This window comes from Rhodamnia argentea, chromosome 10 (assembly GCF_020921035.1).
Source record: "Rhodamnia argentea isolate NSW1041297 chromosome 10, ASM2092103v1, whole genome shotgun sequence".
Classification (NCBI taxonomy): domain Eukaryota; kingdom Viridiplantae; phylum Streptophyta; class Magnoliopsida; order Myrtales; family Myrtaceae; genus Rhodamnia; species Rhodamnia argentea.
Genome location: NC_063159.1, coordinates 9,314,779 through 9,341,983, shown reverse-complemented (window position 1 = coordinate 9,341,983; position 27,205 = coordinate 9,314,779). Strand labels below are relative to the sequence as shown.

The 27,205-nt window shown below is 39.0% G+C and overlaps 3 protein-coding genes across 5 annotated transcripts; 2 read left to right on the top strand and 1 right to left on the bottom strand.

Annotated features, from left to right (window-relative positions):
- Positions 1–1,269: 1,269 nt before the first annotated feature.
- Positions 1,270–14,941, bottom strand: LOC115739169 (ribosome biogenesis protein BMS1 homolog). Of its 2 annotated transcripts, none has more exons than XM_048271231.1 (17): positions 14,507–14,941; positions 14,283–14,373; positions 13,937–14,055; positions 12,204–12,394; positions 11,906–12,116; positions 9,555–9,795; positions 8,217–8,638; positions 7,208–7,316; positions 6,764–6,963; positions 6,261–6,610; positions 5,919–6,015; positions 5,622–5,840; positions 4,811–5,050; positions 4,058–4,267; positions 2,702–2,971; positions 2,362–2,565; positions 1,270–1,994 (listed from the first exon to the last, which is right to left on the bottom strand). In XM_048271231.1, the coding sequence occupies exons 1-17, from the start codon at positions 14,795–14,797 to the stop codon at positions 1,839–1,841; spliced, it is 3,621 nt and encodes a 1,206-aa protein (XP_048127188.1). In that variant the 5' UTR covers positions 14,798–14,941; the 3' UTR covers positions 1,270–1,838. The 2 variants fall into 2 exon arrangements, with proteins under 2 accessions (XP_048127188.1, XP_030528003.2); XM_030672143.2 differs by having other exon boundaries at positions 8,217–8,635.
- Positions 14,796–16,258, top strand: LOC115739190 (50S ribosomal protein L16, chloroplastic). Its single transcript, XM_030672190.2, is given in 3 exon segments — positions 14,796–14,819; positions 14,922–15,044; positions 15,867–16,258. Coding segments are annotated over 3 exon segments (531 nt in total). The 3' UTR covers positions 16,251–16,258.
- Positions 16,259–18,410: 2,152 nt separating this feature from the next.
- Positions 18,411–27,145, top strand: LOC115739177 (GTPase-activating protein GYP1). 2 transcript variants are annotated; one of them, XM_030672171.2, is made up of 10 exons: positions 18,414–18,664; positions 19,799–19,955; positions 20,059–20,242; positions 21,077–21,147; positions 22,503–22,640; positions 22,733–22,824; positions 24,264–24,535; positions 25,320–25,405; positions 25,552–25,653; positions 26,710–27,145. In XM_030672171.2, exons 1-10 carry the CDS (start codon positions 18,567–18,569, stop codon positions 26,869–26,871), a joined length of 1,362 nt encoding a protein of 453 aa, XP_030528031.1. In that variant the 5' UTR covers positions 18,414–18,566; the 3' UTR covers positions 26,872–27,145. The 2 variants fall into 2 exon arrangements, with proteins under 2 accessions (XP_030528032.1, XP_030528031.1); XM_030672172.2 differs by lacking the exon at positions 25,552–25,653 and having other exon boundaries at positions 18,411–18,664.
- Positions 27,146–27,205: the final 60 nt, after the last annotated feature.

Below are 27,205 nucleotides of genomic sequence, written 5' to 3'. Positions count from 1 at the left end.
TCCTTTAAAAAAGTCCCCAAATTTCGAATATTCAATCAAAAACATGTTACATTATATTAGCATGGCAAGAATGGAATACATTAATCGCATTAACGAAATGAGGAAGAGGCGGTGGTGATAAGAGTGTTAGCGGTAGCAATAGGAGTAGGGGCAATCGTAACATCGTACTAGTGGCAACAACAGTAGCAACGGCAACAACAATAGCAAGAGTACAAAAGAGGAGGATGATTAATAATGGAAGCAGATACCTTACGATTTAAATTGTTACATTAAATTTCAGAATTTTGTTTCACATATCTAGGTCAAATTTAGCTAAATTTCTACAGGTTTGATATAAAGATAATGTCTAATAAATTATTTTTTACCTCCACTTTTCTGTTTTTATCTGACTCTCGAAAAAGACATTATATAAACTGAATTAAAGGGATCTATCATCCGAAAAAAGATTCAAGGCAAAGCCTAAACCAGAAGGAAAAAGAAAACGTGCCCGAGGATGGGATGAAACGAGGAGGCCATTACTAAGGAACAACTTTCCCATCCTTGGGCTTGGGCCTTTCTCTGTTTACTGCACAGCAAGAGAGTCTAGGCGCATGTCTGATTTTGTAAACAAAATTTTTTTTCGTTCGTTCATATTTATAAATGATACAAGCAGTTATTTAACAAAATATATATTCTTTGAATATTTCTTTTTTTGCTAAATAAAAGCACCTAGTTGCAAACTCGTTTTTTTTCTCAACAATGAGATGGGTTTACGTAAGTCACATGAGGGTAAAAAGACACTGCAATCAATTTGCCAAAAAGGGAGAATACACGAGACGTTGTCTCATAAAGTTCATTGTCAATGGAATGTTGATTAATAGAACTTCTACCATGAGAAATACATACAATGTTCATACAACAATCCAATCTGAAACCTATCAGATATTGATCATCCATATAAAGACAAGCGTTTATAGGCAGTAACTTGTAGAATCACCAGGTCATATCGCTGCTTTTTCCAGCAAAAACAAGTGCACCGAGTGAATGGTTTGCCCCACGAAACAATGAAAGCATTTTTCATCTCTCTCTGTTCTATAAATCTTGACATAAATTCAAAGGTATTCATGATAAAATCGATTCGGCCGATTAAGCTAGGATGATGGATATCGAACCTTCAACAGATGATATGCACGATGAGGCTCAGCTAATGTGATGCAATTCCCATCCTGCATTGAATAATTTGTAAGTAATCACATCCAGATATCTTTGGCAGGAGTGTAATTTCATTGCTACGACCAAAACAATAGCATTGCCGTAACTTTCTCATTCCCATAAAGAATTTTCTTGCCAGTCCCGCCTATAAATAAATTGTAAGCTGCTACTTCCTATCCTAAAAGCCAAACAGTGCTGAGTTGTTCTCCAATTCGGTAATTGCACGAGCAACTAAGTAGAGCAGCTGCCGTATCCCATGCTCTGGCAATCCAAGTTTCGCTGCAGCAGTCCTGCAAGAGCGCTAGGTTCTTTCTGGACCCACGAGCCATGACAAACTACGATTTTCATGAGTCCAAATTAAGCACTGAGCTAGCTTTTGGGTTGATTGGCAAAATTTTACACTAGCAAAGGAAAAACCTACTAACAAGAATTTCTGCCATGCAAAATTCTTCACAGCTGAATCCTCCCAACGGTCCGACCTCCTTTCTTCTTTTCTTGCCAGCACTTCCTTGAACAGAGTTTTCTCTATCCAACCCTTTGGGGTCCCAGAGATCAACTAATTTGTTAGGAAATTCTTGATCGGAGCCGCTGGCTGACTTTGCTTCAGCTGCCAGAAATAAGTTGCAATGTGGGAGGGAACAGGCCTCCTAATTCCTTCGTGTTTTCTTCTTCTGTTTGTCCTGCACCCGATATCGCTCCCGCCTTTGCTCTCTCTGACGCTTTCTTGATAACTGCTCATCTTTTGCCCTCTCTGCTTCTAGCTCTTTCCTCTTCTGCTCTTCCTTAAGCTTTCGTTTCTTCATCTGTTGAAAAGAAAAAATAAGTCCATCTGGAAACTTAAATCACTTGATAATCAGCAAGAAGAGCAATGAACTTTGCATTATCAATTTCAGTAAAAACAAAATGGAGAAAATTGTTTTGGCATCTTTTGACCATGTAGACAAGCAAAGGTAGGCAGATATCAAGATGATACTGATACATGCAAAATCCGGTCATCCATGCCAAGCAAACATTCATCAAATACCAAGGAGCTCCAGAAAAAGAATGAATGTGCAGATTTTGTGAGAGGAGAAACCAGCATGAGGGATCTCTTTTTAAAAGCTAAAAGGTATTAGCATTGTCAACCACATCATTGTCCTCTTACGCAGACTAAAGTCTAACAAAGTATACCTTCTCATGCCTAATTAGTTGCAGGTGTTGAACAAGAGCATGAACTTTTCTCTCATGGGGTTCCATCACTACTGCTCTTCTGTTCTCAAGGAGCGGTCGCCTCCTACTAGGAATATCTTTTGGTTTTGAAGCAAATGGAAGAGCTGCCTGTAATGACTTTGGAACCACCAATGGGTTGAACTTTCTTGGCTTCCTTTCAATTGGCTGTTGAAGATAAATAAATGTCAGAGTTACGACAAAGAAGACGTGAACACACAGCATTTCCAGTTTGCATGAGTCCCGTTTTTCAGGTGAAAGGATTTATTTCCAAGATGGGCTCTGACCATGCACTATAAGTTACCTTGTACAACGAATCTTTATTGACAGGAACCGGCAGATTGTGCTCCCTCCTCAGTTCAGCGACAGTTTTCATTCCTTGCCATGTCTGGTCGCGAGGCTGCAATGCGGTGGTCAATGGGTTGTAAAAGTGAGGAACTTCAACTTGGGTCCACGCACGCAAGAAAACAATGTCGCTCATCAGTATTTTGTCCTCGAAGGTGCATCTGGCTATCCCTTCTCTAAGCTGTCCTCCTTTCCTTTTTGGTTCATTCCCTATTTCTTCTTTCGCAGCCTGCAAGACACACGTCAAACAGAATCCCCATGTAATAGTGCACTCAGCATCTTGACTCTATGCATAACTGTTTTCAACCTCCGGAATTGGGAATATGAAATCTGTCTCATGCTAGGAGAATAGTCCATTCCACAGAATCAGCCTTCAGCAGCAATTTTTCACCGCATTTTAAGGCTGCAGTTATATTAATAAGCCTGCAGTCCAGCCAACATTCAACCTGAAAAATGCCACTGGCCCCATTTTCCTTGTTATTAAATCTAATCACGTATCAGTTACTAAGAATGAACATTATCCACATGGCTGAAGTCCATATTTTAAAGGAGCTTCACAGAAGACTTTTCGGGTAATCCCTTATTTCAGAGTCTGGCATATCTAAGAAAGAACAGTGAAACTGTGAAAGAGATGTTTCCTCTGCAGGAAAGTAAGAATTGTTGATCGATGGGGCTGATCATCATACGAGAGCAGGTGACAATAGGATTTTCATGCTAGCACTATATGCAGGAAGAAAATCCTCAACTTTATGCATCTCAGCATTCTTTAGCTGGTTTAGATTAGATGAAAATAAAAAACACAAAGATGGTTATGAAAGAATCGCAACCGATGGTCGACATGAAATTTCTTTAACTATTTCGTTTCCGTAAGGGAAAATATTCATGAATTTCCTCAACATCTAAAATTAGTTAATCCTGTTTCTGCAGCTTCTCCTGGAGCTCTCATACACCCTTCCTTTAAAAGTAGAAGAAAGTAAAAAAAATCAGGTGAACCAAACTTCAGACAATATTGATTTTGTAAGAATTAGACTTCAAGCCATATTACAGATCATTTAACAAGATTTATTGAGCTTTATTTTAATGAAGTTGCCAAATTCAGCAAAAACGCGAACCATGAAAAGGTTCATTTACTTTGACTCAGTTCTGTCCTTGCAATCTTTGCATGCTCCAAGTAGCAGTAGCATGAGCAACCTCTATATACATGCGATTATACAGGAGACTTTTGACTTCCTTGGCGTTTCTTGCAATAAGTTCATATAATTCATTAAACAACCATGCTTCACTTTTGGCCAAAAAAAAAAAGTTCAAAAAATACCTTCTTCACTTGACCTCGAATCCCACTGACAGTTCGAACAGCTGCACCTTCAAACCTAGCTATTTCAAGATCTGAAGTAAACATATCCTTTATGAGTGCAGTCTTCTTGAAGATTTTGCAAGGGTAACCGACCAGTTTAATTTTCTTCACTATGCGTGCTGCATGGTTGAACTCAAGAACTACAGCAGTTGCTGTTACCCTGAATGATGCCTGGACAAGCAAAATACTACAGTAAAGATCCAGGTAAAATTTAGGAATGCTGTGCCTGGAAAAGAAAACAGATATCTAGAATAGGCCAAGCTGAAACAATTACAACAAAGGAAAAGAAAATCCAATTTCTCACAATCTAAAAATTGAGCAAAATGTAGCTAATAGTTATTTAAATTTAATATTTTCCATCATTATCCACATTAACTATGTCAAGATATAGATTGCATTACATGCAAATTATTCACCAAGATGGATGCGCCAGAAAGACTGATTAAGTGAAAGCAACTGGATTCCATTTTAAAGATATATGGTGAACATTAACTATGAGATGCATAATCTTGTGGACTGTGGACCAAACAATTAAGTACAATACACTGTTATGTATAACTTTCACATGATTATGATTTCATACATTAACCATCGAGTTAAAAAATCTTAAAGTCTTACCAGCATTGGGCTAATGACGCCAATTGAGTATCGGATGCCAAATGATCGAAGCAATTCACTAAACAAAACTGAAGTCAACTTAGAGGGAACAGTTACCTGATTGTTTGATAAATGCTGGACAGCAACTACCCCAGTGTTTGGAGGAGCTAAAGGACCCCAGAACATGGCGAGGCAGTGCATGTGTTCTGGGGTGTACTTTAACATTCGATGCCTTCCATTAGTATCCTCTATTGCATAAATAGGTATGGTTTGGTAACGCCTCCACCCAATAGAAACAATGATCGGGTCTCTAGTCTTCAGCACTTTCTTGTGCCACCTATGCCTCTTCAACCTTGCCTAAAAATGAAAAAACAATGCATGAGAAGAGCTCAACCCAAGTTTCAAGAAATAAAAATGATCCATACGCGGTGAAAATTTTCACAGTTACGCTGTTGGGCTCAGTTGGCATTCCCTATCACTTCCCCTGGTATTTTCTTTTATCCATTCCTTTATCTGCTTATCATCCATATGTCTAAAAGAGTATCAATTAATGGCCTATGGAATGATAGATACTCGATGTTCACACTGAAGCAATAGTGTTATGGCATAGGTAAAGGGAATTTTGGCAAATAAGTAAACAAGAATTTTCCATTTCTTGCAAGAAGATTGCAGATCATGCCAACGAATCACCTTCACTAGACCCAGAAGGAATTGAATAGTGATACATAGAAACATATGCACTCATACCTGATAAAAAACCTACAGTAATACTGTTTTCGTTTCTTATGGAATCCCCAAAATTAAAAGAACATTGGATTTGAACCTATTAGCCACCAGGTGGCTACGATTAGCCTTAACTAAGTAGCAGAAGAAACTATATTTCCAGTAAAGCAGCACTGAAGTAATTAGACATTTTTTGGATGCTAACCTGCATGTATCCTGTATTCTCCTCACCAAGACCGACTCCACCAACCAATATGGGATGACAGGGATCAAAATGTTCAACCATCTCAAAAGGAACATCATGGACCTCCAATCTTAGGTATGTACCAGTTTGGAAACCCTCAATCTCTACTCGAGTCGACTCGTCCAGGTCATCAAGTTCAGCAATATTTAGCTGCTTGCGAAGTTCAATCTCCTCCTTCAACTGATAAATTCAAAGCACCAACCATTAAAAACACACCAGTAGTAAAAGCAATGACGAAAAATGATCCCAATGATTTACCTTGTCAAAATATCCACCTTCATTTGCTTGACTGCGGTTAGTCTTTCCCCTATGCTCTTTATCAGTCTCTTCCTCTGGTGACTCAGATTCATAATATGTAGGGACACTAGTTAAGGAGGCCAAAATAAAAAAAGGTACCGTAACTTAGCTCCCAGAGAGACACTAGTTCCATAAGATTGTTCCAGAAAGTAATAACCAAATGTTAACATGCTAGTATATGCATAGCTTCCGCTGATAATAATGGGAATAGAGCTCGACTGGAAAGTGGGGGAGAGAGCGGGGATGTGGTTTGCCTTCTCTTTATGAAAGAAAGAAAGTGCTATATCATGTATAAAAGGATATTCAGAATCAAATTTTGCACGTAGAGCAAGCTTCTTCAGCCTCCTCTCTTCAATCACTGAATTGTCTTCCTTCTGCATTGCAGTTTTGCCAGCTTCTCTTGTGGGATGACTTTCATATTTCTCTCCTGTTTCTAGATCTTCAAAGTCTGCATACACATCATCATCTTCATCATTGTTCGCCTCTGATATCTGGTTTCTGCTAGCCGCTTTTGACCAGTCCCCAGTCACAAAGCGGTCGCGGATGCTTTCAATTACTTCTCCCTCTTTCCAGCTTTTTATTGTCCCATACTTGGTGAATTTAGAAGAATCTTCAGCATCAAGATCTCCATCATCTGGTCCTTCTCTCGATTTCTACAATCCAGGAAGTAGTGTGTGTGGGAAAGACGCAATCATGGCTCACTCTCTTAAAATTGCACCAAGGGATAACTCTTAAAAAATGGACAGAAAACATGGACAATATGGGGTGGAAAAAAAAATTGAGCGCATACACAATCAAAGATTTACCATCTTTCCTTCTTGTTTTGGCGTAAAGAAATCGTCTCCCTCACTCTCTTCACCTTCACTATTTTCCTGTGTTTGACTCACAGGAGTTGACGCTGAAGTAGATTTTCCATATACAACTTGCATAAGGTTAGTGTGTTGCCTTGAGACAGCCCTTTCCAACAAGGATTCCTTCCACTTAGAAACATTGCCCACGTCATCTTCTGGATGGACAAAGAATGAGGTTCAGAACTGAATAAAGTCCTAAAACTAACACGCATCTATAAATGACATTTGCTTCTTCTATTTTCCTTTGACTAACTATAAATGAGATATCGATTCATCAAGTTTAGCACTTCATTAGTTACTCCTTCAGGTATCTTTATGAGCTCCAAGTATCAAATTGCTTTCTTGTTTCAACAGGCCCTATAAAATGACTATAGTAATGCCAGAGTGAGAAGATTGTACCATCTGTTTCATGATCTTCTCCACCTTCCCCGGAATAATCGGAATCAGAAGGTGAATCGTTGTTTATATCATCATCATTGTTGCTATCTCCATCTTCGTCATCGGAACCCTGAGGATTTAAAGGTACAAAAGTTGGGCATCATGCACTGAGATTACAAGCCATTACACAACTCGCTACCTGATTAACAACCTTAAGTAATAAGTATCTATATGCCAAAACTGCCCGCATGAAGAAATATAAAGAAAAGCATCTCCGCTTGATGCATAAAAGCACTGAAAATTATGTTCAAAGACATTATATCACAAAATTATTGCTGCTCTACTAGACAAGAATGACTAGCTTTTTAGGTAAAGAAACAATGCCAACTGGGTTCAAATTTGGGTTTCAATGGTTAACCTTCAGGATTAAGGGCTTAATGCTATTGGTTTTTGGGATTTACAAATTCGAAGTTTGGAAGTTGGTACCAGGTAGTCGGTAATTGGAGTTTTGGAAATTTAAGATCTCAGGGATTGGACTGGGATTTTGAGATTGTAGGTTACCTCCTTGAATCTTTTTCTAAAAAAGAAATGCCATATATGTGTTCAGAATATCGTAGAGCCAGAAAAGAAGATAGAGCTAATGATTACACCAACAAAAAAGCACACACCATCCATAAATGCGCTCAAAATTGAAAAGTCTTAAGATGAACCTGCATGAAAAGCGAATTATTATGTTCCAGCAATGGCATTGCAACATTACGTATGATGAGCCAGTGTATTATGCATGCTTAAACCCATGGTGAGAAAGATACAAATGTTTGCTCTAGGATGCATAATCCCCATGATACATTGTCAAGATCAATTTCTAAGCACATGAGAAAGTGTGCTAGTGGTGGTGGCATTGACAACTGCAAATGATATAAGTGAAAGAGCAAAAGAAATCAAATTTCACCATGTTGCCATATCATGCAATGACAGAATATTATCAACCGACAATGAAATTTAATTACAATTGATTATAAGCACTTACAACATCCATATGATCAGCTTCATTTCCAAATATGGCTTTTCTCCTCAGCCTTCCACCATGAAACTCAACATGTTCCTTCAATCTCTCTTTAAGGGAAGGGTGTCCTTCTGATTGATCACCATCTTCTTCATCAAAATCACTTCCATCATTCACAATCCTTGCGTTGCTCTGACCGGCTTCATCCTCATCAGTAGGTTCTGAAACATCAAAGTCCTCATTGTTGCTGTCATCAGATACAGCACTGTCTCCGTTGGCAGGCTCTCTTTCAGACTGACGTTCCAAATTGTGTTGAGCTTCCGGCAACATATTGGGTTTCCGACTAAAAAGGTCGATGAAGCTTTGTTCTAGCTTTTCGTCGATTGAGTATTTTGTATTCTGGAGCGATCTCACCAAAGCCTCACCAACATCTTGGTCCCTTCCTACTTAAATTAGGAATGTCCATGGGATTAGTCTGAGGGAGATGCAATACTTTCTCTACTAACTTAAAGCATTACACCAAAGTCAACAAATATCCAAACAAAGAAGAAGAATCTCCACTTGCAAATACCATACCCCCTCAACCACCTCACTTTTAATCTCTCATGCCCCTCAATTTGCAATTACCATCTGATCTTTAAGTTTGCGCTAAATAGGTGCCCGATGATCCATAAATATGAAATCTAAAAGAACCAAACATGTTAGTAAAAACACTGAAGGTTTGCCTTCATTAACATCAGATTGAGTTTGGAGGCCGTCAAATAGGATTACTTTACTCCACATCAACACCTCCAGCAGTTGCTTACTACCAGAAACGGATTCTATCTTCAACCGTCTCATGCTGTTACAAAATATTAAAGTGAAACATCACCCAACTACAACACACAAAAAAAGTATTTTCATTATCCATGTATATTATTTGCTTAAACTTTTCTTGGGTCCATGGAAGCTTCACCTGCATAAAGATTGCATGGTGGCACTTCCTCTTTAAATATAGTGAAACACTTGAGGGCTCAATATAGCTGACATGTAACTGGAATTATAGTAACCTTAGTTGTAGTCCCCGGACTCAATTTTACAGAAATGAAGACTAATAAAAGAAGTTTCCCTTGTATAATGAAGCTCCAACGTACTTTTGCATTTTCGAAACTTTTCTACTCTGGAATACCAATTGTGAATAAATTCAAAGATCCTGCCATGGGACGGAAGTAGGTAATTGCAAACTATAGGATATACTGCAACTTACTGCAGGGTTGAGGGGGCATATTTCGAATCTATGAAAATCTCCTCTATTTTTACTTGTCCACATGCACATTTCTATAACCAAAATAAAACTCCCAGGGAAGTGAAAAAGCTACAAACCTTTGCGTTTGAGTTCCCCATTTTCATCATCAACTTTTGAGAACTGAACAAAGTGATCATTTATGTTTATGTAGACTGCATCCTTGTCATAGAGGAGGTCCCCAAGTCCAGACATAGGAGCATAAAACAGTTTTTCCTTATCACGGAGTCCCTTCTTCTTAGCAGCTGATGGTAAGGGACAGGGATCAGCTAAGCTGGTCACACCAGCTAAACTGTAATCTCCAACACCGGCAATATGCACCTGAGGTGTAGTAACAAACGCATATGAGAAATAAGAATGGATGAAAATTTATGTCTACACTAGTGCATGAAACAGCGCTTTGCGCAAAAATAAAATCATATTTGATAAATAAATGAACGATAAATAAATGAACACTACGATGATCTCTGTTTAATTTTTAAAAAACATTCTTCCTGATTTACACGATGTTGGTATTCTAGTCGCTAATGCTATTGTTTATCAAACTTTTCATCACCCAGCTCGAATTGAAGGCAATGTAATCAAACTTATGGTTGACGCCGTAGCGAATATAAAGCCCATAATAAATGAGTTGGATAACGACATTTCTTGTTACACCATGATTAGATATTTATATTGTAAGGAATTATTGTATACTTGGAAACAAACATGATTCAGTAACCCATTATGTGAACGAATTCTTTTTCATAAGCATAAGTATGGCTCTCTTCACCTATAATTATCTAAATCATCAATCCCAAACTTAACTTTTCTAGATAGTCCTATATCTAATGGCACTTTCTATGTGATACTTTTTGTCAGTATATGCAAGTGATTCGCTCTTTTAACTTTGCAAAAAATAATTGATGAATCGATCAGTCCCGGATTCTATCTTATCTTGTAGGTGTTTTTTCTTTCATAAGACTGAAAAAATTATCTTGACGGACAAAAAAAATGTGAACGGCACAATATTTTTTGCATAATTATGACACTAGTTCATTCAATTTTTTCATATTATTTCTTTCTTGACATTTTCCTAAACTTGCCTAATTTTAGCAATAAACTTTTTCCTTAATGGGCACCTACATGCAATTTTAGGAAACTTTTTTCTATTTTTCTCTCTGGCTGCTTCCACTACCTGAGACCCCATCCCACTCTCTCTCCTTACAAAAATCACCTAACATCCCACCTCCCTTCCTCCCTCTCTCCTTACAACATCACCTAACATCCCACCTCCCTCCCTCCCTCACACATACACATCAGAGCTTGCATATGCACTCACTTCTTGATTTGGTCAATAAAGAAGTAAACACACCAGAACACACATATTTGATATCTCTATAAAAGCTGCCATGCAAAAATCCCTCCCTCCCCTTCCTCCCCCCCCTTTTTCTTTTTCTTTTCTGTGTCACACACGCACACACATCCATCCATCTTCCATTCTTTTAACGCGCGCGCACATCAGAGGTTGCATATTCACTCGCTTCTTTATTTGGTCAATAAAGAAGTAAACACACCAGAACACACATATTTGATATCTCTATAAAAGCTGCCACGCAACAATTGCTTATAAAACTTTTCACACATATACGGAAAAATAACAAGCGAAACTGGGAGATAAATTAAGTAAGGAGCCCACAATCACTGCTGCATCAATCAAATCAAATAAATTCATACAACTATTCAAACTCTGGCTCATATCATACAGGTAAAACTGTATGTAAAATTCAAACAAAATCCATGGGATTGCACCTGCTTAACATATCACTCTCAAGTTAAGACGAGATGATGGTATGTATTATGACGATACAGCCAATGAAAAATGCACTGATTCATAATGAGGTCATGCAAGTGTATGCCAAGCAAGTCCCTCCATTTGAGGTTGATAAACTTGCTAGCAATAACTTCTTCCTAGATACAACCAACAACTTGGATCTAGCAATTTATTTTGTCGCGTGGGAGAGGCAAAGAAAGGATGGGGGCAACCGTGCATGGTACATTCCAAACGCTCTCAATATATTGCCACAATGAGTACTCAATGTGCAAAAAAGAAAGAAAATATGACCATATTCTGTAACCTAAGAAGCCAAAAAAGCTGTAGAAGAATAAATTTCTGAATATCTTCACACACAAGCTCCAAAAAATTACAAAAAAAAAATCAGACATCAAAATTCATCTCATAAATTACTAAAACTCGTATTTTGTTTGGCTTAGTTGGTCCTGCCTATTACACATCACCAATTACCAGTCCCACATCTTCACAGCAATTAGATACAAATAATCATTAATTACTCCTTAGAAATATCTTGACTAACCAATATATTCCTTAATATCTAATACACTTCCCGCATAAGTTATAAATTCAGGGAGTAAATAGCGTGAAATCAATTACCTTGGTTCCCTTCTTCAGGTTGCAGCCTCGCAAATAGCCATAAACTGTAATGTTTCTGTCACACTTTTTATCAATGCGTATCCTTTCAGGAGGAGTAACATCTTCAAAGCGATCAACCAATACATATGGATGAGTAGTCCTCCAAGATAAAGGGTGAAACTTCATAACAGAGATGAACCTTGCAAGATTATGTATCTCCCGTTTAGTATACCTAACCAGATGAGCGGAAGAGTAAACAATCAGTCAAATTAGCAGAATAAGGGTATAAAGAAAGCATGGCTCAACAATAGGCACTCACTTCCCATGTTTAAGACCAGATAAGTAAAATAATTTTGCTCCATCATATATTTCAGTCCAGAAACGATGCTTGAGCCGTTGTTTTGTTTTCTTGAGCTTCTTCACATCCATGAACTTATCAAGGTGTGTCAAGACTCCCATAACCTTTGGGAACCCGTGTACTTGCAAAATATTCAGGAACTCAAAGGTTTCCTGAAAAACATCAACAATGGAAAAAGAACATCAGCAATCATTGACATGGCATCTAGCAAACTTTAGCAAAACAAGCAGTTCAGACTTTTTTAACTTGAGACACCTTGAACTTTCACAACATACATATGTTGATGCATACACACAGTTTTCTGCATAATATTTTCTGAAATTTGAACAATATCTAAAATTTCGATTGGAAGGATAAAAAGTTCCTTTTGCTTCTAACGTATAAACAACGCACCAGCTCACTAATAGAACCAGAAACTACCTTCTGAGACAAGTTCTAGGATGGGGCTGAGCATCAGAAAGAAAAGAGCAGCGGATAAAAGGCCTGGGGCACAGTATGACTTCTAAGAGAAATCCATTTTGATGCACGCAAAGTGACATTATACATAATATATTTTGAGGTGTCTTTTTTGTTCGCTTTGCCCTTTTGCTCATGATGAGAGCTTGCTCCAAGCAATAAATGTGCTGAATAGTGGCACTCACTTAAGGTCATTTTTATAGAACACACCGCGAAATACTACATATGGTCTATGGCTTTCTTGAGTTGATCTTAAATTGTTAAAAAGATTCATCCTCCATAATTCATCTCTACTCACTATTGTTCCCAATTTACATTCAGTAATAACAAATTCCTTGCAGCGAAAGTAAAAGCACGAGGGCATAAAAGAAATGACTATCAACAACCTAAAAAAAGGAGAAAAAAATTCAGACATCACGTGATAGGCATCTTCATTGGCAGCTACTTCGTGCTTTCACTTTAAACATAAAATCACACCAATCCACTTTTGGCCAACTACCTAGCTTATAATTCTGCTGGGATCCTAATCCTAGAACCATGTTCCATTTTAACGATGTAGGCATTACCATCTTCCCATAAAAAATTGAATAGTTGATGCTTAAATGGTACTATGCCTGCACTCACCCATTCTCCCTCCCTCCCCCCTGCCCCCCTTCTTCCTTCCATCCCCAGCGGGCCAATGCACACACAAGTTCGGGTAGGCAGGTCTGGAAGTAATCGTGTGCTTCTGTGAGCTAGTATAATCACATCAACAAAAGTTCTTCCAAAGGCAACAGAAAGAGACCACCTGGGTAGAAACCTCAATTGTTCAAGTTTGACCTGTGAAAAGTAGTTGTCATCGTGACATCCAACTTATGAATTGTTCACTTACCCAACAGGATTCCAATGTAGTACACCATTAAACAATTCTACTAATTGCACCAAAACCGTCCTTATTAATTCAAATGGAAGGCAATCAGGGTTTCAAGTCTTAAAAGGCTTCCACCCCACCCAATACCAAATAAAAACTAACAGGTCTGTCAATTTGCCAATAATACTGATACATTAACAAATAAGGCTTCTGGGACGCACAAGAAAAAGGAGCTCCTTTTGAGACAAAGAAGAGTTAAACAGAAATTGCCAACATGTTTTGTAAACTAGAACATTATCTACTTCTATCATCCTCACAACAGACTTTTTTTATCAAGAAAAAGAATAAAAGAAATCTTCAAGCAAGCATGCATAGCTCCACGTCTCACCATTTCAAAACCGTAGCTTCCATCTATGAGAAGCAATGCCAGATCAGCAAATTTTGCAGCATCAATCATGCCATTGATATCATTAGGGCACTCCACAAACTGCAGCCTCCTCTGCTTACCTGATGTAGCAAACATGTGGAGAAAGAAGTTGGATAAAAAACAAAAGGAAAGGATCCTATTACGTGAAAAGGACAATGCACGAATGGAGCAAAATGCAACTGAACATAACCAATCTATGAAGCGTATGTACCAAAGCATACAAACCATAAATAATAGCTGAAACGGATAAAAGCCCCTATTTGAACCAAAAAGAGCGTAATTCACTAGCTTAGAAGCAAAAGATGACCTGATACAATTGTAATTGGACCGCGAACATCGGGCAAATTATGCTTAGTATAGTGCTTCACTAGCGACTTTATCAAAAGGGACTTCCCAACCTGCAACGAGAAACCAGCATCAAACCTCAAAACCACCTCCCCAGCCATACTTCAAGCACAGAACTCCAATTCCAACTAATCACCACCGGCATTCAACAACAAAAAAGCCCCAATCAACACGAATGCCAATTACCTTTGGAGGCCCGTGAACTAGAACCACATAAGGAGGCGGCTCGCCGTAGGAGCGGTCGATCGTGGGGACGTGGAGCCTCCGCTGCTCCTTCTCGACGGCACGCGACTGCAGCCGCTTGGCCTTGACGGAGGAGTTGAAGGCGAAGGCCTTGGGGTTCTGCCTCTGCGGGTCGTCGCCGCCCTTGCTCTTCTTCCTCTTGTCGGCCTTGGATTTCTTCTGCGCGGAGGGCCCCGCCTGGCGAGAGCGATGGGCTTTGTGCGATTGGTCGTGGCTCGCGCTCTCTGCGGCCATGACTGCAATCACTCTTCCTCTGGCTTAAAACTTGCAGGAGTTGCAGCAGCAGCAGCAGCAGCAGCAGCAGAAGAAGAAGAAGTAGCTCTTAAACCCTTTTTGGTGAAGAAGACGAGCTGAGCAGTTCGTAGGTTTAAGCCATAGTCGGCGCGTGAAGAAATTGAGGAAAAAAAAAAATTCGACCAAAAAAGAAAAGAAAAAGAAATTGAGAAAAATGGCGGTGATTAAAATTTAAAAAAAAACAAAAGAGGTGATGGACCTGATGGTAGGTTGGACCTGGGCCGAGCCGAAGACCGGGCTTAAATTATTGTCCGAAGCCCGCTCGTGAACTGGAAGATATATTGAACGTTTTGGGCCGGGCTCGGGCTCGGGCTCGGGCCAAGTGTGGGCATCCCAGGCTTTTTAAGGCTCTTCTCCAAGCCTGTCTGTTGTTTTAAGGTAGTTCATGTGACGGTTACATTACGCAGCAGCGACAAGTCATGTCGCGGACATATTAAAAAGTGAGATGCACGACCTCTGCGGTGTGGAGTAGGATGAGATTTATAGTACACGGGCAACGGCATTTTGCTGTTGTATAAATATCAAATAAGATTGCCGACACGTCGCTCAAAAGGTGCTTATTTGGCAATACCATTTTTTTCTCGTTAAGTTTGAGAGTTTAATTGCATCGATCGAGATTATGCAGGCTTATACACAAAAGATCCTTTTTTGGCTCTCTCTTTAACCCTATGTCTCTTATCCCTATGAGGTCTTCCTCCACTAGCGGGTTTTTTCCGAAAACTCCATTTATTCCGGTGTGGATGGCAGGCAAGCCTATACTTCTTGGTTTCAATAGGACTCCTTTTGATGGAATCGGAATAGCTCCCCTTATTCATTAATATACTACTCGGTTTGTATGAAATCGAATATTTTATTTGGATTAAATCCAATCGGATTTCAATATTTCTTCTTTTTGATTCCTATCAAAAAGAAAGAATTTGAGTAGAAGGCCATATTTTTTTTATGAGTTTTTTTTAATGAGTTTTAAAAGAATTCCTGCCAAGATGACGGACCCTACCGTAGTTGCCTCTATCGTAAACAACATAGAGGAAGAATGAAAGGAATATCTTATCGAGGTAATCATATTTGTTTCGGTAAATATGTTCTTCGGGCACTTGAACCCGCTTGGATCACATCTAGACAAATAGAAGCAGGGCGACGAGCAATGTCAAGAAATGTGTGCCGTGGTGGAAAACTATGGGTACGTATATTTCTAGACAAACCGATTACGGTAAGACCTACGGAAACACGTATGGGTTCGGGTAAAGGATCCCCCGATTATTGGATAGCTGTCATTAAACCAAGTATAATACTTTATGAAATGAGCGGGGTAGCAGAAAATATAGCTAGAAAGGCTATTTCAATAGCGGCGTCCAAAATGCATATACGAACTCAATTTATTATTTCGGAATAGGAACGTAGTTAGGAGTTGATTGCACTTTTGGGTAAAGACTTAGGATCCGATTAAACCGGTTGAAAAGTTTATGACTCAATATAATTTCATACATAAAGTTTAGGACTTGCAACGCAATTTTCCCACACATTTGTGTATATTTGAATCGTGAAAAATCTATAGGAAATTTCAAGCGTCATCTTATTCTTACCAAGTTATCTTCTTCTTTTTTCATTCAATTGAAAAGGGTTTAGATATAGTCATGATGCATCTCATCTAAATATTTGGTTTAAGGTGCTAATAAAACACCAACTACTCATTATTCGAGAGGTTGTCACAGGCTCATCGTGTACGAGTAAGGACGCCAATATGACAATACTAAGAATTATGTAGATAAGTTTTAAGATTTATAAAATAATTTTCCCTACTATCTAAATTATGAAAAAATATCTAGAAAATTTTAAACATTACCTAATTTTTTACTCGGCCGTCCTTTTTTTTTTCGCAATTTAAAGGGTTTGGTTTAAGATGCCAACAAAACACCAGCTACCAATTAGGCGAGCCATCATCGTAGTCTCATTGGGGCCGAGCGAGGACCTAATAATGACAATACACTTAGGCTACATTAGGTTCGGTTTCTGAGGAATAAACTTCGCATTTTCCCAAGAACCTTTGACTGAGGGTGTATTTGGTGAGAGCTGTAATGTCTGGATAACTTATTTTTGTGTTTATTTTGCAAAGCAACTTTGAAATAAAAAAAAGAAAAACAGAGGCAAACATGATTGAGCATTGGTAGAGAAGACAAGGAGTGGGCAAGCTTTGCCGGAGACGAACACAGGCAAGCATCGCCGGCGACCATTGTCTAGGCGAGCTTCGGCCAACAATCCTCGTTGGAGCAAATCTCGTTGTTCGAAGCTGAGCGAAGCTCGTCGCCCTTAGATTTGGAGCCTCGAGACCAACCACAATCTCTCCTCAATTTGGCCTTCGAGTGTCGACCAAACCTTAGGTGAGACAATGCCAACGTCGCACAACCTCCGGCAAGCTGACATTAAGGTCGGCCAACCCCAGGCATGCTTCACTAGACTTCGGTGTTAAGCAAGCTGGGCAGTACATTTGGACTTCAATGTCACACGAGTTAGACAACACGTAGCCGAGGTGGTGCGACCTCAGCAATGCAACGTCGGTGTCACGCTACCCCTTGTTGGCGTTTGTCCATGTCCTCCACCTTCGTGAACTCCCATATCTACAAGGGAGATGATGAATAGTGCTAGGGCAAAATCGGCATATGAAATAAAAAGTGGGGGCAATTTAGGAAGAAAAAAAGGAGTTCATTTAGCTTGAAACCAGCTTGAGGACTTGCTTTAGTTTTTTAGCTTTGCCAATGCTGGCAAAGTGGCCAAAAAGAAAATTGCCCAACACCTAAATTTTTTCCCAAGTAGCTTTAGGATGGGTTTGGTTCAGCTTTTCCAAAGCCATTTGGAGAAAATGGAGGGCATTTGACAACCATTCTTAATGGGCTTTGAGATGAAAGTTAACATTGAAAATGTTGAAAGCTCAATGCTAGTAAGGACCAACATTAAGCTTTTAGCATTTGACCAAATGCTGAGGCTGAATTTTTTGTTCCAAAAATGTCTTTTCTTTCAAATTTCGATTTCATCCGTTATTTTTTATTAAAAATAAAATAAGAAAGAAAATCAAACCCTAGGCGATCGGCGAGCCATATGCGGCCGAGGCCGCCATGGGTTGTGCGACCCCCAACAACGGGCAACGACCGTTAGGGGTGGCTTGACCGCCGTCGTCGCCGGATCTGGCTTGCCGCGGACGCCGGCCATTGCCCTAGGTTTGATTTTTTTTTTTGTATATTTAATTATATTTTATTTAAAAAAGAAATATCGTAAGAAAGCTCATTTATAGATTTTTCTTGCAAAATACTAGTTAGGCCAAATTTGCTTTTCAAAGTATTCTTTTACTCAACGCTATTTATATTCTCCCAAATCTCCTTGGAAGAAACTTAACTAAACACATCCTTAATTCCTGATTGTCCTTCTCCGACTAATCGAAATTTTTCGACATCTAAAATAGGTTGGAGAATTGAACCCGAGACCTTATTAACTTACAAATTAAGTTTTGCCCAAGTTATCCAATTTCAAGAGCACAAATATATTTCCTCCCTTTCTCCTGCTTGAAAGTTCACCTCGTTTTGGTTTTTAATTATTTTTTATGCAGAAAATGTGTGTGTGAGAAAGTGAGAGAGAAGGCGAGGAAAATGAGAGAGGAGAGAGCAGAAGATTAGCAGAGAGAAGGGTCGTCTTCTCGGAAGAGGAAAACAGAGCAAACATGAGGAGCAACAGCACCAACAGCAACCACCACCTCCGGGAAGACAAGGCCGAGAGCCCCGATTCCAGATTCAACCAGACTCTCCGCAGCGTCCAAGGGTACGTGCTCTTCTCCTCCTCCCCCTCCTCCGTCATCGCAATCCCGCATCTTGCAATCAGTGGCTCTCCGATCACGGATGGGCGAGCTGCTTGTGTTGTAGCTCGAGCAATTTCGATTCTCGCGTGTTCGGCTTCCGTTTCACAGTAGAGCTCCAGATCTCTGGAATTAAAGCTGCTAATCGCCGTGATCTGGTTGTGCGCTGTTGGTTCTGATTGCTTTATGATCGCGGAATCGAAGTGCGTCTTGCTGATTTTCGTCGCGCTCCTTCGAAAGTTGTGGCGGATCTGATTGATATCAGTGCCTTGACATTGAAGTAAATGAAAGTAGGAGCTTCAGTAGCTGACTTTCAGAGTAAGGAATGGATCGGAAAGTCTTTTGTTCTGCCTCAGTGAGATGTGGAACCAGGTTCTAGACTTCAGTTCGCGTGAAAGACTTGAACAAGACAAGCTGCGTGGTCTGCTATTGCTTGATGCTGGATATGGGACTTGAGCTTCTGTTGATCTTTCTTTTGACCCTCACTTGCCTCAGTAATGGAGGATGTGGTGATTAAAATTTGTGAATTGATAATAGGTTCTTGATTCTGTGCACTCCATTTGGTTTGGGCATTTATGACATTGCCGGCTATGCTCGCCTTCCAGTGTGACATCTGCTGTTGTCAAGAAGTGTACATGAGAAAAATAATTTTCCACTTAACGAAAATTTCGGCTTGAAACATCTGACCTCGGTACTTGACTCATCCAATTGCCTGTTCTCACCCTCTTTCTCGTTCTATCAGTTACTGTGTCTGTGTGCACTGTGCACGAGCAAGCATGTGTGCTTCTGCATGCCTATGGACAATATCTGCATTCGGTTTGTCTTTGCCTACCTCTCCTTGGGAGCCTGTTGCAATTTCAAGGAGTCCCGGCCTATAGAAATGTGATGCCGGGTGGTTCTATCTTACTTATTTGGCATATGTCTGTGTGGTATTTCCTTTATCCACCTTCTGTTGCTATTTGCTCTCCACTTCTGTTAATTTTGTCTCTAAGAGCGGCTGCATACCCTGTCCATGACTTTTTCTGTGGTAGGGTTCTACCTATATGACTGCTTTGCCTTAGTCACTACGTGAACTTTAACATCTCTGATGCTATTTTTAGGATGCTGAAAGGTCGCAGTATACCTGGAAAAGTGACACTGACCAGGAGATCAGACCCGTTGGACGATTCAAGCTGGCAAGACCGCTCTCCTAAGTATGAAAGAAGTCTCTCTGAAAATGATACTGGCCCAAGTGATCACATGGACAAGTCAATGGAGGTAGTACAGATGATGTTAGTTGGTCTTCTGTCATTGCTACTTTGGTTGATTTTATGAAATTTTAATAATTGGGATCTAGTGAGAGATTTTGCTTCTAATCTAGGAAGACGACAAAGGTCCTTCTAAGCCAAGTGCACATGAGAATCTCAACATGTCTAAATCCTCAACATCAGATGTTCATAGTACTCCCAAAGAAGTGCAGAAGTCCACCATTGGTGCAAGAGCTACAGATTCAGCAAGGGTCATGAAATTCACGAAGGAGCTCTCAGGAACAACAGTCATATTAGGTATGATGAAGATTTCCTTGTATAACTTTTGCATCCTGATGAAAGCACAATAGTGGGGAGTGAATTTTTGTTCTCTTTTTCCCCCACTTTTAGTTGTTAATGATGGACTGGGGAATGAACACACATTAGCAGTTATTCTTGCTCGGATTGGTTGGATGTGGTTAATGTTGCTTGTTAAGATGTTTGAACTGGGTTGCAGAGAAGAGATGGTTCTGTATATATGGATGGCGCTTCAACTTTGTGCACCCTTCTCTTTCTTCTAGTAACCTTTAGACCAACATGTGGTCTTGATCTTGTAAATGATTAAATGGGCTTTTCTTGTTATTAAATTACAGGTGAGTAATTATGTGTTATACTACTGAACTAACTTTGTGGTAATTCTTTTTTTGATTTTAAGTCACTCACATTTCTTTTGTTTAGTCCAAAATTCTTAGGTTAAAGGCTGAATATACTCATGCTCTCTGGTTTCCTGATATTATAGTCATCAGTGCACCCATGTCCAATTATTAACCTTTTAGGGGGATTCCTTGGTCTTACACTAAATTTGCAATCTATTTTCCTAGGCTTTGTCTTGTATTCAGTTTCTTTTTGCTGAATTCGTAGTACTAGTAATTTTATGCAGAAACAAGGGTAAAGTGATAGGGCTTGTTCTCACTTATGCAGGGTTCATGAAAGATTTTAAGCATTAGTTCGATAGAGCTTTGTGTGTTTTTTTTTTTCTTTATCTTTTTATGGATAGAGGTCCTTTTGTTATTGCATACTGAGTGGAGCAGAGGCTCTTTATGATTAAACTTGGTCCTTTAATCTTATTTCTGTGATGATGACATTATGTAGAAAGGTTGCGAGAGTTGGCATGGAGTGGAATACCACCGTATATGCGCCCAACAGTTTGGAAACTCCTCTTGGTAAGCTAAAGCTGTTACTTTGGGAAGTAGAGTTAGCACAATTATATCCCAACTGGTCCTTCAGAAGTTAGTCATATCTCTTTTGTTGACGTACAAAGTTGAAAAAATAAGAAGGAGCTGCATCCAGTTGTTGAAAGAATTTCTTCCTGGAACATGCAACTTTTCCGATTAAGGCTTCTGTTGGTGGCTGCCACATTAGATTTTGATTCCTTAGCTATATAGGTGTACTTATAACCATTCCAAGTGTGCTTAGTGCTATATAAGGTATGATACCTTTATATTATTCAGCTCGTGGTCCAAATAGAGAGGAGCATCTGGTGGTACAATGCGGTTCACTAGATGCACATATATTTTGTCCCCTGAGTCTTACGTTTTTGCCATACACTCTTTTTACTTTCTCAAACTGAAGCTTTTGAGTGCGATTTATGTGGAATTGATTTTGACCATCAACTGCTCATAATGTGATTGTCCCACCTGCCTGGCATGTTATCGTAACAACTATTCCTTCTGCAGGCTTATTGGGTTTCTTGTAAGAGTTAGATTTTGGGGGCGCCTCGTTCAACAGTACTATTACCATGTGATGTTAGTTTGGTGGAGGCACAGAACCACTGAAACCCTTCTTCTCTTCCTTTTCTTGCCCAAATAAGAAAAGGAACCTGGCTAATACAATCTTCATGAGTTAGGATTCTTTTGATAGTCCATCTCCCTATCTCTCATGCCAGTACAATTGAAGCTCACATTCGAATTTAGCTAAACAATACTAGTAGGTTAATACCAATGGGGATGAACCATGAGATTTTAGTTTGCCCAATACTATTGTAGATGTGTCGGTGTACAGGCTGAGGAAAAATAGCAACATTGTTATATTCTTTTTTGATAACTCAGGAATTCATTAATGGTTGCCTAAGGGGTTACATATGCTGTACAGAATTAATTACAATTAGATCTTGAAAGTTCAGAGAAGTTTCGGGTACAAGAAAGGGTGCTAACTGAAAACAACAAAAAAGACTTGACAACCATTTCTCCTTTAAAACCATCATAGGAGTTTCAAAATTTCCAAAAGCCCTTTGAATCATTTCCTTTAAAATCTTTCAAAGAAAAGAAGAATGAACTGGACGCCGTTTCTGTTTATCTAAATGCAGACCAAGTGCTGGAACATGCATAAAGGCCTAGAGAATGAGGATGGATAGCAACAAGTTTTAACCAAATGCTCTCTCCATGTTGGTTCATATTGTAGACCATGCATAAAGATCTATAAATCTGGTTTAGCAGTTCACTGGCTTGGAATTCATCAATATGATTTGGTTTGACTAAGTTTATTCATAGCATGAAAATTAAATATGGACTGACCACAGGGATATGCACCACCTAATTCAGATAGAAGGGAGGGAGTTCTGAGAAGGAAACGCCTCGAGTATCTTGACTGTGTTGCTCAGTTCTATGACATTCCGGATACTGAACGCACAGAAGAAGAGATCAATATGCTTCGCCAGGTATTTTTTGTTATATCTGACCATGTCTATGATTGAACTAATTTTCAAAGTCCTGTATTCTGCTTCTCACAACTTTTGTATACTTTGATTAGATTGCTGTGGATTGTCCAAGAACTGTACCTGATGTTTCTTTCTTTCAGCAAGCCCAAGTACAGAAGTCCATGGAGCGCATCCTGTATACATGGTCAGATTATCTTCTTTGTACTTGCCGCTCAATGCTTTAATCACAATTTGTGAGAACTGAAACCTTGCTTACCTAAAGCACAGATGAGTGTGAATTGGAACTTAGAGTAGTCTGAAGCTACCATTTGCAATGTTTTTGATTGAATGTGTAACTCAAAAGCTTAATCCAATAGGTGGAGAGAGATTAGAATGCGCAACAATGACATCATTGGTGATTCTAACGTGTTATCCTCATGCTCATTGTGTTCCTCTATTTTGCTGGCATGGCAGAGGCTATCTTTTGCTTCAAACAGGAGGCTAGATTTCTGGAGTCTAGTATCCACAACTGAATGGTCTTTTGACTTCTTAGATAGGAAAGGCAGTGTTTATGTTGGTTATAGTGACTACTACTCTTCCCATTTTTCATACTACACTGAAGACAAAAGGTTTAGGACAAACGGCGTGATTTTTTATTTATTTATTTTTTGTTAGAAAGGTTTAGGTTATGTCGCTATTCTTCCTTCTTTAATATTGATAAAAGGGCCTCCTAGATGCGAGCTCTGCTGCTTTTTCTTGCTGGGAACTTTTTCTTTTATTGATTAACCAAAAGATTCGTTGCTAGGCCAGTAAGGGATGCTATTTTTTTGGTCTTCTTAATATGGTTGCAGTATTTTCTATTCAATTATGTTGTCATACCTTCATGTGCTGCCACTATAAAGTGTTTAATTTTACAGTTAAAAGTATTGAATGGAAGAAGTCTGTAATATTTTCTTGTCACAGGCGAAGCTGTCTGATACTGACCTGAATTGATGGTGTCATGCATTGTCTCATACGGTCTTGTGAGAATCTATAATAGAACAAAAACAATCATTTCAGAAATAGTCACAAAGTAAAATGATCTTCATTAGACATTTTCCTATAGTGTAAACCTTTCCCTTCCCTGGGCTAAACGAAACTGTGGCCATACGAAGTGTAAAAAAAAAAAAAAAAGCTGAGAGCTCTTTGGTTCATCAAGGAGATTTTGTGGTGGGGTTTAAATGATAGTTTTTATGAGGTGGGATTTAAACATGGTTTCTAGGAAGTACCATTGAACCATGTGGTAGTTGTGCAGTTTGTTAAACGTCTGTTAGGACCAAGTTAAACTGTTGAAGCTGCTCAACTGAGGTCCAATCACTTTTTTTGCTCAATGTCTTACCTAAGGACATGTAGATGTTATGACATTTTTGGAAGGAACACTACACGATGCCTTCTCCTGCTCTACTTAATCTCTCTGTAGGGATTCCACTGGTTGATTACTAAATTTATAAAATTTCTATCCTCTTTTGAGTTTCTAATTACTGCAAGCTATGTCTGTGCCGATTCATTTGTATAGTTTGTAATGCTCTAGTATCTGAAGAGTCTAGATGGATTCCGCTATGTGTTTGTTGATCTTTTCTTTTAATGCTTAGCTATTTAATCCAGGGCTATCCGTCATCCAGCTAGTGGGTATGTTCAAGGAATAAATGATCTAGTCACGCCATTTCTAGTCGTCTTTTTGTCAGAATACTTAGAAGGAAGTGTGGATAATTGGTCACTATCCGATTTATCTCCTGAGAAGATCTCTTGCTTAGAGGCAGACTGCTATTGGTGTCTGACAAAGTTGTTAGATGGTATGCAAGACCATTATACATTTGCTCAACCGGGAATCCAACGACTTGTCTTTAAGCTGAAGGAATTGGTCAGGCGCATTGATGGTAAGCTTTAGTCACGAATTTTATGAGTTGATAATGGATGGGTACTCAAAATATCAGTACTGCGACTTTACCGATTGTCATTTATTAGAAAAGAATGGTGCATCTTGTGTGGTTTATCTGGTGCGGTTTACTTGTGCTGTGATGTAATCTGCTGGGAGTGTTCTGAGTGGTGCCCTGACATCTGTCTTAATCTTTATAAAAATGATGTTTGGAAGCTTTACACAGGACTACGTGTATGTGGATTAGAGTGCTGTGTATCGGTAAATTTTGTGGCAGACAAACTGAAGACACGCGACAATTCCCCTCTGAGAATACATTGGTTTCACTTCGTGTACACAATGTAAACTCTAACGACAAAGTTGTCCTTTACGAAACATGCATTTTTTTAAAACAAGAATGTCTCAGCTTCCTAAGCACCTGTGACTTTGACCACCACATGTGACATTTCAAATCAAGATATATGACGCCATTTTCATTTTTCTGTACTTATGACATGTATAAATTGCTGCGTACTTTATTTCATATCTAATGAGACAGCATGAAGTGCCTTCTGAAATTTTATTTCAGTTCAATATGCTCATATTGACTGGGCTGGATTTCTGGATGTGCATGGTAATTAGCATACTTTTTTGCATAAAAAATAGTGGTGCATTTAACAACTTTGCTAGTTTTGAATTACGTCACTTTTTTATTGATGCTCGTCAGTCATACCGGTGTTAGTTTTCATTGCAATTTTGGAATTATTTTCTGTAATTTAAACTTCTCTTTCGTTAAATTGAACCAGAACCTGTGTCAAGACACATGGAGGAGCAAGGCCTTGAATTTCTGCAATTCGCTTTCCGCTGGTTTAATTGTCTCTTAATACGTGAGGTCTGTTGTTACTTGAGCTTCTTTTAGGTCTTCACTTCTTTTAGCTCTTGAATTAAAGATGCATGTATAGATTGTGACTTCTCTATTTTACTGCTATGGATTCAATAATTCAAGCATGAAGCTTATGACCGAATTCCTCTTATTAGATCCCTTTCCAACTCGTCAATCGCTTGTGGGACACATATCTCGCAGAAGGAGATGCATTGCCAGACTTCCTCGTTTATATATTTGCTAGTTTTTTGTTGACGGTACGAGAGACTACCACTCCACTACTTTACAGTACAAAGCAATTAACTTTTCTACATGTTCGCATTGTTTTGAGGAAAGCAATTATAAATTCGATTCCTTTATACATCTATGGCCCGTGAACATAAGCTTTTTGGTCTGTAACTAGCTAGTATTTGGTTAACTTGCTAGTATGTTTACGAATTTGCCTTTACATGAAGGACACCACCTGTCATATGGTATCTCAGAACAGAACAGAACCTGAAAGATGTTGCTTCTCAGTAACATGTTGATCTGTTAGGTATTTAAGTTTTGACAATTGCTCCAGCCCATTCCATTGTGACTTGCCACAATATCTATTTCAAGCCTTCTCACATGAACATTGTCCAACATGATGTGAGAACCAAGAGCATTTTTAATAGACTGCAGAAACCTTTCTGAGGGTGATCTCACTCCCATCAGCTTTAGATTGGAAACTGATTTGAGTTCTCCATTTGTTATCTCATTCCCTCGTACAGCCGATTCAGAGGATGGATAACTGGATGACTCGTAGGATTAATATATGTCAAGGGTAATGATGTAGAGATGTCTTTCAGGTCTAATCAGGCTATATCACCAGAACTTGATTACTTGCAGGATTTATGCACTTCTAGATAGTGCTTAGCCTGTTAAGGTGGATCTTCCTTTATGAATTGCTCAATTTGCATTTGAATCAACCAACATCCCGATCATTTTGGAATTGATGTTCGTGGTGGTTGCTCATGTTCTATGAGCAAAGCTGTCTAGGAATTTAATTAGATCTTTTGAAGCTTTTCTATTTGTTGAGTGATGTACATGTTCAAATTCTTCATGCAGTTACTGCATGATGTACAACTCCTGTTTTCCTATCTTTTAACAGTGCTATAAACTTTTTAATTACCGATATTTTCCATCAAACACAAGTAAAGTGAAACTGGAAAAGTTCATACTTTATGGCTTTCAAACTTGTGTATCGGTTGATCTCTGCAGATATCTTTTGTTGTTGAAGTCATTACCCTTGGAATGGTCACTATTTTTTCTGTTCCTTGTGCTGTGTTCAGTGGTCGGATAAACTTCAGAAGCTTGAATTCCAAGAAATGGTGATGTTTCTACAACACCTTCCTACGGAAAACTGGACTCACTTAGAGTTGGAGATGGTGCTTTCTAGAGCATTCATGTGGCATAGCATGTTCAATAGCTCACCCAGTCACTTGGCTAGCTGAAGGGAGTGCAATTGCATTCATGCTCTTCGAAGGGATGTTGATTTTTTTTTTTCCCTCGACTTTTTCTCCTATTTCATGTGCTTTTTCCCCTCTCCAAATCCTTGCAGTGTTTAATTATCTTAGGAAGTAGTACTTTTTGCTAGCTTCTCTGTCAAGATTTTCGATGTTCTTGTTCTGTATTGGTCATACTGTTCCTATATTTGTAGACTTGTAGATATACTGTTCATGGGAGCTACAAGAAAGGAATGCATATGTGCAGATAAATTTGTTTGCCCGCCCCGCTTTTTTTATTGAGTTGATGTTATTTCACTGTGATATAAAGAGGGTTCTTGAT

What these genes read in the sequence shown, in the direction of transcription:
- LOC115739169 (XM_048271231.1), bottom strand. Translation starts at nt 14,797, where the DNA reads ATGGCCGCAGAGAGCGCGAGCCACGACCAATCGCACAAAGCCCATCGC. An exon ending in TAGTTCACGGGCCTCCAAAG is followed by an intron (nt 14,374 to 14,506) that starts GTAATTGGCATT and finishes TTCTCGTTGCAG; the next exon opens with GTTGGGAAGTCCCTTTTGAT. An exon ending in AGAATACAGGATACATGCAG is followed by an intron (nt 5,051 to 5,621) that starts GTTAGCATCCAA and finishes TTTCATTTTTAG; the next exon opens with GCAAGGTTGAAGAGGCATAG.
- LOC115739177 (XM_030672171.2), top strand. Translation starts at nt 18,567, where the DNA reads ATGAGGAGCAACAGCACCAACAGCAACCACCACCTCCGGGAAGACAAG. An exon ending in CAGTTTGGAAACTCCTCTTG is followed by an intron (nt 21,148 to 22,502) that starts GTAAGCTAAAGC and finishes GACTGACCACAG; the next exon opens with GGATATGCACCACCTAATTC. An exon ending in TTGCTAGTTTTTTGTTGACG is followed by an intron (nt 25,654 to 26,709) that starts GTACGAGAGACT and finishes TGCTGTGTTCAG; the next exon opens with TGGTCGGATAAACTTCAGAA.